Source organism: Staurois parvus, unplaced genomic scaffold (genome assembly GCF_062004578.1).
Source record: "Staurois parvus isolate SC_StPar_1 unplaced genomic scaffold, SC_StPar_1.0 ptg001095l, whole genome shotgun sequence".
In the NCBI taxonomy this organism is placed as follows: domain Eukaryota; kingdom Metazoa; phylum Chordata; class Amphibia; order Anura; family Ranidae; genus Staurois; species Staurois parvus.
In genome coordinates this window covers 543949-557906 of record NW_028318891.1, presented here as the reverse complement: position 1 = coordinate 557906, position 13958 = coordinate 543949, and the positions used below count along the sequence as shown (strand labels likewise).

The 13958-nt window shown below is 43.8% G+C and overlaps 1 protein-coding gene across 1 annotated transcript in view; it reads right to left on the bottom strand.

Annotated features, from left to right (window-relative positions):
* Nucleotides 1-13958, bottom strand: part of SLC18A2 (solute carrier family 18 member A2) — a 53497-nt gene that overhangs the window by 19158 nt on the left and 20381 nt on the right. Inside the window, exon 6 of the mRNA XM_089658795.1 lies at nt 1647-1739. Coding sequence (XP_089514921.1) covers nt 1647-1739 — 93 coding nt within the window. The remainder of the gene's footprint in view (nt 1-1646; nt 1740-13958) is intronic.

Sequence of the window (13958 nt, the reverse complement as noted above, 5' to 3'; positions counted from 1 at the left end):
TTACTGAAGGTGACTTGGAAGCACTGACATATCATATAAGTGCTTTAGGACCACTCTTTATTTTACGAGGGTCATGGGAAGTAGGTAAGAGACCATCCTTATACCACCTTGGGAGTTCGAATGCCGTTGGTGGCACTTTTGATACAAAAATTGGAGAAGAATTGGGGTCTCATTATCCTGTACACTCTGGATGGGACTGCTTTTGGATTTTTTCTCTTTTGTTTTCTAATCATTTTTATTACTGTATTTATTGTCAAATTTCAGCACAACCCAGTTTATTATTATTTGTATGCAGTAAGTGGGGTATTTTCTAGTTTGTGTTTTGCTGCTATTATTAGAGTATTTATTTATAGAACACTAATGCACAGTTTCTTTAGTTTCACATTCTGTATTATGGATGCCTAAACTTGTTAATAAATCCCTACAATTACTCTGCCTTCCAGACTACAGGATACAGCACTTGTCATGTATTCACATTTGCATGCAGCAAACCTGATTTGGCTTCCAGTTCTGCCTCTCGCTCTCCTAGTCTGAGTTCTGCTGTACAGGGATTGGAAGAGACTGATAGTAAACAAAAATCAGGTATTTATAGTAGTTGGGTTAAAGAAAAAAAGTTATAATATATACAGAGCTGTATTTATTAACCACTTGCCCTCCAGAGGATTTACCCGCTTCCTGACCAGGACATTTTTTGCGATACGGCACTGCGTTATTTTAACTGACAATTGCGGGGTCATGCAACGCTGCTCCCAAATGAAATTTATGTCCTTTTTTTCCTCACAAATGGAGCTTTCTTTCGGTGGTATTTGATCGCCTGTGCATGTTTTATTTTTTGCTCTATAAGCAAAAAAAGACTGACAATTTTGAGAAAAAAAACAATATTTTTGACTTTTTGCTATAAAAAAATGTCCTGTAAAAAAATTACATTTTGTCATAAATCTAGGCCAAAATGTATTCTGCTATATGTTTTTAAATTGGAACTTCCCCTTTTGGGTGGACCTCCACTTTAATGTCTTTTATGTCTGCCTGGAGTTCAGCTTTATGAAGTTCCTTTCCAAAATTCTAAAAGTACTCCACCCAACACCATTCTGGAAGTGGAAAAGCAGTATACACACGCAGACCCACTCCACTGAGAGTTCTTTGTTTCCTTCTTTCTTCCTTTTCTTAAATCAGTTCTCTTTCTAAACATTATTGCTCAGTGTTCTAGATGCTTTTGATTTCTGGTTAGTGTTCGCAGCCTCCCTATTCTAGAACAATTAAAAATCTAAAATGTCACTTCAGTGTAATGAAAGCCCTATGACAAGATATAAAATTCACCCCATTACCTGCCTGATTTGTTACACAAAGTTATGGAAATTAGAATCCTTTTCACCCCATATAGAGATTACTGCCTTCTGTAATTCATTGCATCCAGAATCAGCAGTCTTCCCTCAGTCCCTCTCCTGCTCCATTGTTGGTGAGAGAGGTTAAAATTGGAAGAGGGGCAAAACTAGAACCAGAGAATACACAGGTTGTTGTGACACAGTGTTCAGATTCAGGGGCTGAGGATAGGGCCACTAGGATGAGATTAAGATCTGCTAAACTTTTGGGTCATCCAGGGTTTTCATGCCTGGAGAGTACAGTCGCACTGATATAATTAGACTCACCTAATACGCCCATTGCTAGTCCTCCCAATGCAATGCCCATGGCGTTCCCTCTCTCCTCATCATCGGTGTAGACGCTGGCCAGCATGCCCATCCCTAGAAAGAGAAGGGAAGTTCTGAGTGCACAGCAGGATACACCAACAACTGATATTTTTTTGCTCTGTATAATCAGATCTGGATATAAAGCTGACCATAGATGAGTAGTAGTTCCCCATTACCCCCCCCCCCCCCCCCGCCGAAATTGTATTCTGACAGCAGGAACTCAGACCCGAATGACTGCAGTCGCTGATCGACAACAGTTTTCTTGCATGTCCATTTGACAGATGTCAACGTCTGTCATACAGTGCGGGGCACACACAGGTCAAAATTCAGCTGATCCCTTCTGTGACGGCTAAATTTCAATTTGTCTATGTCCCGCTTTACAGTGTGCAAAATCAAGAATCATACGAGGTGTGTCTAAAAGGTTTGGTGAATGGTCCGATATCTCAACGTCAACATGGGCCAGGTTCGAGTGCATGCACATGGCTGTCCAGGGACACGCTGAGAAGTGCCATCCAGTGTGGAGTAAAAGTGTCTGTCAGGGTGAACCCTTTGCAGTCAGTCGAATGTGCTCAGTAGGGTAGAGTCACAGTGCAATGGACCGAGTGAACATCATGTTCTGCTACAAATTGGGCGACAGAGACACATAAACTGTTGGTGCAAGTGTACAGGACGGAAGCTGCAAGTAGAAAACTGGGTCAAACGATTTTGTGATGGGAAGAAAATGACTGAGGATGAGCCACATTTTGGTTGGCCGTCGACAAGCCCAGACAAGATTGAGCGAGTGTGAAAAATGCTGACACGAGATCAGTGACTGACTCTGCAAATGATGGCGGAGGAATTGGGCATTAGCAAGGACACAGTGTGCTCCATTGTCTGTGAAGATTTGGGTAAGCGGAAGACCTGTTCCCGGTTTGTGCCACACAAGCTGACAGACGAACAGAAAGCAAAACGCATGGAAATCTCTGGAGATTTCATTACCATGTGTGACCAGGATTCATCCTTTTTGCAAACCATCGTCACATGGGATGAGACCTGGTGCTACCAGTTCGATCCGGAAACCAAGTGGCAATCCATGGAATGACATTTGCTCTCTTCCCCGCGACCAAAAAAAGTCACCTGCAAAAGTCCAAGGTCAAGAAGACCATGTTGATCAACTTCTTTAACAACAATGGCATCATCCATAAGGACTTCATTCCTGCAGCTCAAACCATGAACACCGCATTCTGCGAGGAAATTTTGAAATGGTTGTTACGTTGCATCTGCAGTGTTCAGCCAGTGTTGCACAGGACTGGACAATGGATGTTGCTGCTGTGCCTGTGCACTGTGCGATCCCTGTGCGCCAATTCTTGGCTCAGCTTACCTGTTCTCAATCATCCACTGTACTCCCCTGGTTTGGTGCCTGCAAACTTCTTTCTGTTTCCCTGCCTGAAGAGCGTCATGAAAGGCGCACATTTTACGGACATGATGGCAATCCAAGAATGTGTGACAGCAGTTCTGTGATCGATTCCTAAAGAGGCCTTTGCTGACAGTTTCCAGGAGCTTTATGAACGTTGCCAAAAGTGTGTTGTGAAGGATGGCGATTATTTTGAACACAAATAAAGGTAATTTGTATCTTTCTGTTCTGTTTGTTTTCTGATACCATTCACCAAACTATTTAGACACACCTTGTATACAGTGCCTTGAGAAAGTATTCTTACCCCTTGAAATGTTCCACATTCTGTCATGTTACAACCAAAACCGTAAATGTATTCTATTGGGATTTTATGTGATAGACCAACACAAAGTGGCACATAATTGTCAAGTGGAAGGAAAATGAGAAATGGTTTTCAACATTTTTTACAAATAAATCTTGTATTCAGCCCCCGGAGTCAATACTTTGTAGAACCACCTTTCACAGCAATTACAGCTGCAAGTCTTTTTGGGGATGTCTGTACCAGCTTTTACCATACAGTACTGGCAAACTTCATATCATTGAAGGAAGGATGAATGGAAAAATATACCAAGACAGAATAGATAAAAATCTGCTGCCATTTACCAGGATGATGAAGATGAAATGATGGTGGACATTTCAGGAAGACAATCCCAAACACAAAGCCAAGCAAACTCTCAGTTGGTTTCAAAGAAAATAAAGCTGCTAGAATGGCCCAGCCAATCACCTGACTTGAATCCAATAGAAAATATATGGAAAGAACTAAGGATAAGAGTTCATAGAAAAGGCCCATGCAACCTTCAAGATTTGAAGACTATGTGGAAGAATGGGCCAAAATCAAACCTGAGCAATGCATGTGACTGGTTTTTCCATACAGGAGGTGTCTTGAAGCTGTCATTACCAACAAAGGATGTTGTACAAAGTATTAAATACATTTCACTTAGTGTATTCAATACTTTTTCCCTGTGTCATTCTATTTTATTACACATAACTTAATTTCTGAACTTATTTGTTTTGCTTTCTTTGTATGTGTGGATTGCGTGGGTTGTTAGTGACATGTTGTGAAAATGTCATGTCAATAGCACCTTTAGAAATATATTTACTGAGAAAAATGGTGACGTGTTCAATACTTATTTTACCTGCTGTATACAAATTGCATTCAAGTCGTACCGGGACTTTTGAGTTTATATAATAGAAGGACAGATATCAAGGAGTGGAAACTGCATTTATTTTTTTACTTACTCCCTTTCCATATTTATACACTTACCCCATTGTTTAACTAATGCCTGAAAAGCTTTGGCATGGAAAGATTTGTCAGTGTGCCTGAACCATCCTAGGACAGCCTGCTTCACTCCATCATCATTGCGTTGACCGGTCCCACAGAAAGATTCATCTCTTGTGCAATTTCATGACGGGTTATGCTTCAATTATTCAGGCTTAGGCGTTCTACGTGCTGATTGTTAAATCAACTGACTGCTGTGGGCTGGGATCCACCACTACCGGGATCGTCACTGACAAATGAATGGCCATCTTTTTAACGTTTACACCATTCAAATGTCTTACTGCAGCTGAACGTCTCATCACCGTACTGTACTTGAAATCTTCTATAGATATCCATGGGTTTTGCGCCTTCGTTTACAAGAAACGTCATCACCACACACTGTTCCATGCACGCACTAACACTGTTGTCTGCCACCTTGATTAGCAGTCTCTAGACATGTGCGCCGCCTATCGGTAATAGAGCACACTTGCCACTTACTACTGCGTGTAGTACCGCCGTGCTAGCATCCCTTTTTATACCTGAAAATTATAAGTTCCGGTTTGACTTCAACACCCCTTGAATTTGCACTATATTGCCAAAAGTATTGGGACACCCCTCCAAATCATTGGATTCAGGTGTTCCAAGCACCTCCATGGCCACAGGTGTATAAAATTAAGCACCTAGGCATGCAGACTGCTTCTACAAACATTTGTGAAAGAATGGGTTTCTCTCAGGATCTCAGTGAATTCAAGTGTGGTACCATGATAGGTTGCCACCTGTGCAATAAGTCCATCTGTGAAATTTCCTTGCTGTTAAATACCAGGGGCGGACTGACAACTCATGGGGCCCCCGGACAATAGGGGATCATGGGGCCCCTATGTCCTTGCCCAAACTCAAAAAAGCCTATGAAAATGGTACCAGGGGCATCTCATGGGGCCCCCTACTGACCCCGGGCCCTCGGGCAGTGCCCGAGTTTCCAAATGGTCAGTCGTCCCCTGCGGTCAACTGTTAGTGGTATTATAACAAAGTGGAAGCAACTGGGAACAACAGCAACTCAGAGCAGGGTCAGCGCATGGTGAAGCGCACAGTGTGCAGAAATCACCAACTGTCTGCAGAGTCAATAGATCAAGACTTATAAACTTCGTGTGACCTTCAGATTTACACAACAACAGTGCATAGAGAGCTTTATGGAATGGGTTTCAATGGCCGAGCAGCTGCAATGCAGAACATGAGATGCAATGGTGTGAAGCACGCCGCCACAGGACTCTGGAGTGATGAATCACATTTCTCTGTCTGGCAATTCAATGGTTTTGTCTGGGTTTGGCTGTTGCCAGGAGAATGGTACTTGCCTGACTGCATTGTGCCAAGTGTAAAGTTTGGTGGAGGGGGGATTATGGTGTGGGGTTGAATTTCAGGGGTTGGGCTTGGCCCCTTAGTTCCAGTGAAGGGAACTCATAAGGTGTCAGCATACCAAGACGTTTTGGACAATTTCATGCTCACAACTTTGTGGGAACAGTTTGGGGATGTCTCCTTCCTGTTCCAACATGGTTGTGCACAAAGCAAGGTCCATAAAGACATGGATGAGCGAGTTTGGGGTGGAGGAACTTGACTAGCCTGCACTCAGTCCTGAGCTCAACCCGATAGAACACCTTTGGGATGAATTAGAGCAAAGACTGCGAGCCATGCTTTCTCATCTGACATCAGTGCCTGACCTCACAAATGCGCTTCTGGAAGAATGGTCAAACATACCCATAGACACCCTCCTAAACCTTGTGGACAGCCTTCCCAGAAGAGTTGAAGCTGTTATTACTGCAAAGGGCGGGCCAACTTAATATTGAACCCTACGGACTAAGACAGGGATGCCATCAAAGTTCATGTGATTCTAAAGGCAGGTGTCCCAATACTTTTTGCAATATAGTGTGTGTGTATATGTGTGATATATACACACACTATATTGCCAAAAGTACTGCCTTTACACGCACATGAACTTTAATGGCATCCCAGTCTTAGTCCGTAGGGGTCATTATTGAGTTGGCCCACTCTTTGCAGCTATAACAGCTTCAACTCTTCTGGGAAGGCTGTCCATAAGGTTTAGGAGTGTGTCTATAGGAATGTTTGACCATTCTTCCAGAAGCGCATTTGTGAGTTCAGGCATGGATGTTGGACGAGAAGGCCTGGCTCACAGTCTCATCTCTAATTCATCCCAAAGGTCGGGACTGAGTGCAGGCCAGTCAAGTTCCTCCACTCCAGACTTGCTCATCCATGTCTTTATGGATCTTGCTTTGTGCACTGGTGCAGTCATGTTGGAACAGGAAGGGGCCATCCCCAAACTGCTCCCACAAAGTTGGGAGCATGAAATTGTCCAAAATGTCTTGGTATGCTGACACCTTAATAGTTCCCTCCACTGGAACTAAGGGGCCAAGCCCAACTCCTGCAAAACAACCCCACACCATAACCCCCCTCCAGCAGACATGGCACAATGCAGTCGGGCAAGTACCGTTCTCCTGGCAACTGCCAAATCCAGACAAGTCCATCGGATTTCCAGACAGAGAAGCCATGATTTGTCTCTCCAGAGAACACGTCTCCACTGCTCTAAAGTCCAGTGGCAGTGTGCTTTACACCACTGCATCCGACGTTTTGCATTGCACTTGATGATGTAAGGCTTGGATGCAGCTGCTCAGCCATGGAAACCCATTCCATGAAGCTCTCTATGCACTGCTGTTGTGCTAATCTGAAGGCCAGGTGAAGTTGGAGGTCTTTGGCTATTGACTCTGCAGACAGCGACTTTTGTGCGCTTCAGCATGCGCTGACACTGCTCTGTCATTTTACGTGGCCTACCACTTGGTGACTGAGTTGCTGTTGTTCCCAGTTGCTTCCACTTTGTTATAATACCACTAACAGTTGACCGTGGAATATTTAGTAGCAAGGTAATGTCACGGATGGACTTATTGCACAGGTGGCAACCTATCACAGTACCACGCTTGAACTGACTGAGATCCTGAAAGTGACCCATTGTCCATATATATTTGGACACAGGCACGATTTTCATACTTTTGGCTCTGTATGCCACCAGAGTAAATTAAAACAAAACAATCTAAATGAATTTGAAGTGCAGACTTTCAGCTTTAACTCAAGGGTTTGAACATAAATATCAAGTACAAATCTTGGGAACTGCAACCATTTTTATACACAGTCCCTTCATTTTCAGGGGCTCAAATGTAATTCGACAAATTAATATAACCATAAATAAAATGTTCATTTTTAATATTTTGTTGAGATTCCTTTACTGGCAATGACTGCCTGAAGTTTGGAACCCATGGACATTACCAAAGACTGGGTTTCCTCCTTTCTGATGCTTTGCCAGGCTCTAACTGCAGCTGTCTTCAGTTGTTCTTTGTGGGTCTTTCTACCTTTTTGTTTTGCTTTCAGCAAGTGAACTGCATGCTCATTTGGGTTGAGATCAGTTGATTGCCTCTGCTACTCTTAAGAGCTGTAATTCCTAAACCTTTCCTCCAATTTGGATGTACATATCCTCAAATTAAACCTGAGAGCGTGCACTTTCAGCCCATAGCCATTTTATAACTATAGCTTGAATGTGTTTTGATAAATACCTGAAAAAAAACAAAAATTGTGCCTGTGTCCAAATATGGACCTAACTGTGTGTGTGTAATGTGTATATATCAGTATTTCAATAAGAATGAAGTGCACAGGAAGTTCTTTTCATAAAAGGGTGAACTAACACTGTACACCCTCTCCACCCCTGGTCTGCACTGTACTCACCTCTGTGAGTGATGAGCTGTCAATGCCCATGCAGCCAATGCAGTGTTCAAGGGGTTTGAAATCCCTGCTCACCCCCCCCCCTTCTTTTTGTAGTGTCTCTGAGAAGGATCAGAGTGATTCTCTGTGTTGACCAATCAGAATCTCTCTGATCCATCCCACAAGAGCTGCAGAAAGAAGAGGTAAAAGATTGTGAATTTCTAATCTCCAGTCCTCTGCATCAACTGTGTGGGCACTGACAGCTCATCACCAATGGAAGTAAGTACAGTGGGGGCCAGAGGGATGGGGATTGTGCATGGTGTTAGTTATTATTATTATACAGTATTTATAAAGCGCCAATAGTTCGCTCAGCGCTGTACATTACAAAGGGGGACAGAACGTGACAGAACAATACCAATACAATGCAAAACATGAGGGGATTGAGGGCCTTCACCTTTACATTTTTTCTAAAGAGATGAATTAGCACATATGTAAAAGTACATTATGTAACATGCAATAATGCTCTTCTGTTAACGTGTGTTCTGTCAGACATTACTGTGCCACAAAACATTTAACATAATGTACTCTTATGTATTGCTATGATGTATGGACCACATTAGGTCAACACATGTAATATGCATTGCCATAGATTGTGGAAATGCACGTGTTCCCTCTATGCATAGATGTAAATCAGACCTCGCACAGCAGTTTTTGGTTTTCTTTTCCTGTTTATAATACAGCTTTATCACCTGTTGATCCTGACAGTAGGTCTGTTATTTTTCCACTTCCGATAACAGGCTGTCTAGAAAAAGTGACAGGGGCTTATTTACTAAAGCCCAAGAGGGCAAAATCGATTCACTTCTGCTTAGAAACCAATCCGCTTCCAGGTTTTATTGTCAAAGCTTAGTTGAACAAGCTGAGGTTAGAAGCTAATTGGTTTCTATACAGAAGTGAGCCTGATTTTGCACTGTACAGCTTTAGTAATTAAACCCCATAGTGTCCATTCAAATCAGATGCAGTGAGGCTGCGCAGGACATTAATTCCAGCTATTCTCCTATGTGCCCAGTTCACATCATTGCGTTCTGGTGGTGTGTAGTTGGCTTCTTTTCAGAGCAGCTCAGTGCAAGGCAATCCACCGCCTCCCACCACATGGTGGCCAATAGAAATCAATGAAATGTCACTGTGACATTTCAATAAAGTTCATGCAAGAAAATAAAAATGAACCGGGATTGGCGCATCAGCACCACATTTGTCCAGCTGTTTCACACTGCACACCAGCTGCTGCATTGTAATGTACTGGCTGATGTGAATGGACCTTTATAGGGGTTGGGAGAAACTACAACACTGCATTCATCTGATGTGAAAATTTTTGGGGAAAAAAACTTGTAACTTCCTAAATAGTGTTAGCTGGCGTTGGGCATTAATTTGTTTCTTACATAAAGTCAATTTAAAATTGCACGTCTATCTATGGCAGGGATCAGCAACCTGTAGATCGCAGCCAGGTGTCTGGTAGATCGCGGTCTGGGCTTGCTGACCTGCCATCCCAGAGCATCAAACAGAGTGCAATGCGGAGGGGCTACTTGTAAAGTTGGAGCTGTCGTAGGGAGCAAGAGCTGCCTAAGCTGATGTCTCCTTTGTAGTGTCGGCTCCGGTCCCATGCGGAGTGATAACAACTGCACTCCACCTCTTATCCTGGCTAGCGGTCTCCAGAGTGGTGCTGGCAGCAGGAAAGAGATCTTCAGGTCAGTGTGAAGCAATACACTGGACATAATAGTATAGGGCTGCTTTCACACTGACGTGCTGCGGTTTACCCACATTGCAGGTGCAGTGCAGTGAACCTGCAGCTTTCCTGAGGGTTTACTGCGCTTAATCATAGACCTCTATTATATTCTGTGGGTATGGTGCACTCCTGAATGCAGGAGTTTTGCTGCATTTTCAGAAAGTGCACCACACCTGCAGGACATAATAGAAGTCTATGGCAATGTGTGGCTAACCCAGGAAAGTTATAGATGCACTGCGCTGCACCCACGGTGCAGGTAAACCACAGCCTTATAGGGGGCTCAGAACAGTAAGGGTTCTTTTACATTTGCAGTTGGGGGTGGTAAAGCCCCCTAGTCAAGACATGTTTTTATGACTCCCACCCCAACCGCACCCATTTTAGCTGCAGTGGCCAGGAGTGTAAACATGTCGTATCCACAGCATGAGTTATACACCCTGTCATGGATGGTGGGTGTAGCACCTGCTAAACATGACCCATTCAAGTGAGTGAGGCAGCTCTGCAAGTGCCCTGCAGCCTTGTGCAGTACAACAAACAAGGGGTTAACATAGGCAGCATTGTGTTCCTTTCTCACCGCCTGTTTTAACCCCTTGGACCCCACAGAAGCATGCAGTTGTGGGGCACTTGCAGAGTGGCCCCATTTACTTGAATGCGTCATGATTGGCAGGTGGTAGCACTCACCAAAAGCAACAGGGGGCTAATTCCTGCTGTGGCATGTGTACACCTTTGGCTGCTGCCTCAGCAGCTAAAGGCGACAGGGATTGGGGGTGGTAAAACTGACTCAAACCGCAGGGTTTTACCAGCCGCCAACTTTACGTGTAAATGAGCCCTAAGGGTGCCGCTGCCAAATGTAACTAAGGGCTCATTAACAAGTGCAGCAGGCACTGCTGCTCCTCTGAAAAGCGATTTATCAGTTTGACAGGAGGCGATATGTTGCTTCCTCACCACCTGATTTAAACCCATAATTGCCGTGCAATGCAAGCGATTGCGACACAGTAGTATGGCAATTAGATGTTTAAATCAGGTGTGAGGAGGTGACCCTGCCTAGTGATCTTTGACTTCTCCCATGTTGTTCAGATAGATCTCCACCTCTTTAGGGTTGCCTACTCCTGACCTATGGCTCCTCTGCTCACAGGGTGACAACACTGCCGTGTAATTTCATTGCAAAAAAAGAACAGCGTTGACACCCTGTTACAGGAAGTTGATAACAGATCTCCTGGCTGGATCTAAAGGTAATAAAAATTATGTTACAGGGGGGACTCCAGAAAAACAAAAACTGATGTGTTAATGCTACTGACAGACTACAGTGAAGGAAATAAGTATTTGATCCCTTGCTGATTTTGAATGTTTGCCCACTCACAAAGAAATTATCAGTCTAAAAATCGAATGTTAGGCGTATTGTAACACTGAGAGACAGAATAGCTAAAAAAAAATTCAAAAGAAATGCATGTCTAACAAATGATGCACTGATTTGCATGTTCATGAGGGAAATAAGTATTTGATCCCTCTCAGAAAACATGACTTAGTACTTGGTGGCAAATCTCTTGTTGGCAATCACAGAGGTCAGACGTTTCCTGTAGTTGGCCACCAGGTTTGCACACATCTCAGGAGGGATTTTGGCCCACTCCTCTTGACAGATCCTCTCCAAGTCATTAAGGTTTGTTGGCTGACATTTGGCAACTCGAACTTTCAGCTCCTCCACAGATTTTCATCTGGATTAAGGTCTGGAGACTGGCTAAGCCACTCCAGGACCTTAATGTGTTTCTTCTTGGGCCATTCCTTTGTTGTCTTGGCCATGTGTTTTGGGTCATTGTCATGCTGGAACACCCATCCACGACCCATTTTCAATGCCCTGACTGAGGGAAGAAGGTTCTCACCCAAAATTTGATGGTACATTGCCCCGTCCATCGTCCCTTTGATGCGGTGCAGTTGTCCTGTCCCCTTAGCAGAAAAACACCCCCAAAGCAGAATGTTTCCGCCACCATGTTTGACAGTTGGGATGGTTTTCTTGGGGTCATAGGCAGCGTTCCTCCTCCTCCAAACACAGCGAGTTGAGTTAATGCCAAAGAGCTCGATTTTGGTCTCATCTGACCACAACACTTTAAACCAGTCGTCCTCTGCATCATTCAGAAGTTCAGTGGCAAACTTCAGATGGGCCTGGACATGTGCTTTCTTGCGCAGAGGGACCTTGAGGGCACTGCAGGATTTCAATCCTTGTCGGCATAGTGTGTTACCAATTATTTTCTTGGTGACTGTGGTCCCAGCTGCCTGGAGATCATTGACAAGATCCTCACGTGTAGTTCTGGGATGATTCCTCACTGTTCTCATGATCATTGACACTCTACGAGGTGAGATCTTGCATGGTGCACCAGACCTAGGGAGACTGATAGTGGTTTTATGTTTCTTCCATTTGCGAATGATTGCACCAACTGTTGTCACCTTCTCACCAAGCTGCTTGGCGATAGTTTGGTAGCCCAGTCCAGCCTTGTGTAGGTCTACAATCTTGTCCCTGACATCCTTGGACAGCTCTTTGGTCTTTGCCATGGTGGAGAGTTTGCAATCTGATTGATTGCTCCTGTGGACAGGTGTCTTTTATACAGGTAACAAAATGAGATTAGCAGCACTCCCTTTAAGAGACTGCTTCTAATCTCAGCTTGTACCTGTGTGAAAGACACCTGGTAGCCAGAAATCCTGCTGAATGATAGGGGATCAAATACTTATTTCCCTCATGAACATGCAAATCAGGGCATCATTTGTTCGACATGCATTTCTTTTGAATTTTTTTGTTGCTATTCTGTCTCTGTGTTAAAATACACCTACCATTTGACTTTTAGACTGATCATTTCTTTGTGAGTGGGCAAACATTCAAAATCAGAAGGGGATAAAATACTTATTTCCTTCACTGTATATACATTTTTTATATATGACTTCGCCAACAGTTTCACTCTTAGTCATATAGTAGCACACAATTGGAGATAATGACCAGTCAGGATACATCTATAATTTTTCAGTAAAAAAGCCAAAACCTGACACTAATTATAAAGTCAATGAACACCGCTCTAGGTCAGTCCCTTCTTCCGCTACCAGTCACACACCTAGTACCAGGTGTTAGTCGTGTCCGCTCCAGACTTCAGTAGACAAAACACTTCCTATGGCCGCACACCCAGTACAATCACCTTTATTTCTTCTTAAACCATATTCCACAAACATGACAGAGAATAATAAACAAAAAATCAGCGCATACAAATTCCCCAATCCTTCATGAAAATGGGCACTAAACAAAATGGATATTAAAGTCCAAATGACATATGCAGTAGGTTCATATAGCACTAGGGCAAGCTTTTGTAGCTGTAGCAGGCTCTGGGTGAATATATAAAAAGGAGAAAAGCGCTTCTAAGTGCAATATGTTGTACATTGATTGAGGAACATAATGAGAAACACTCACATGATGAAAGAAAACGAAGGCTTAGGCATATGTAGTGAACACGAAGGACATGGCGGCGTCCTCGATGTATACGCAGTAGTCCGTGCTGGAGGAGACTTGGGATGTTCACAGGGAACCGGTCGTCATGTGTGAGATGCAAAGAATGGCGTCTGTAGTCCACCCTGGAGCACAACGTCCGCATCAGCGTGATGACATAAGAATGTCCAGCATGCAATGCAACGCGTTTCGCAGCATGTGCCAGGCCGCTAAACACTGACTGACCTGCTACTTCCCAATGTCTTTTTACTGGTGAGTAGGGAAGAACTCAGGTGTATTTGGATCCTAGTCTGAGGCCGTCAGGCAGCTGTAACTGTACTGGGCCAATCATAAGCATCCAAGGCATCCAGGATGCCTAAGCCTTCGTTTTCTTTCATCATGTGAGTGTTTCTCATTATGTTCCTCAATAAATGTACAACATATTGCACATAGAGGCGCTTTTCTCCTTTTTATACCTTTACAAAACATGACCGGAATACAGGACTCAAGCTCCATTGCCCCTGGTTCACATCTATGCACCCGTGCGGGTGCGTTTTGCACGGGCACAAGAGCCCATTCATTTGAATGGA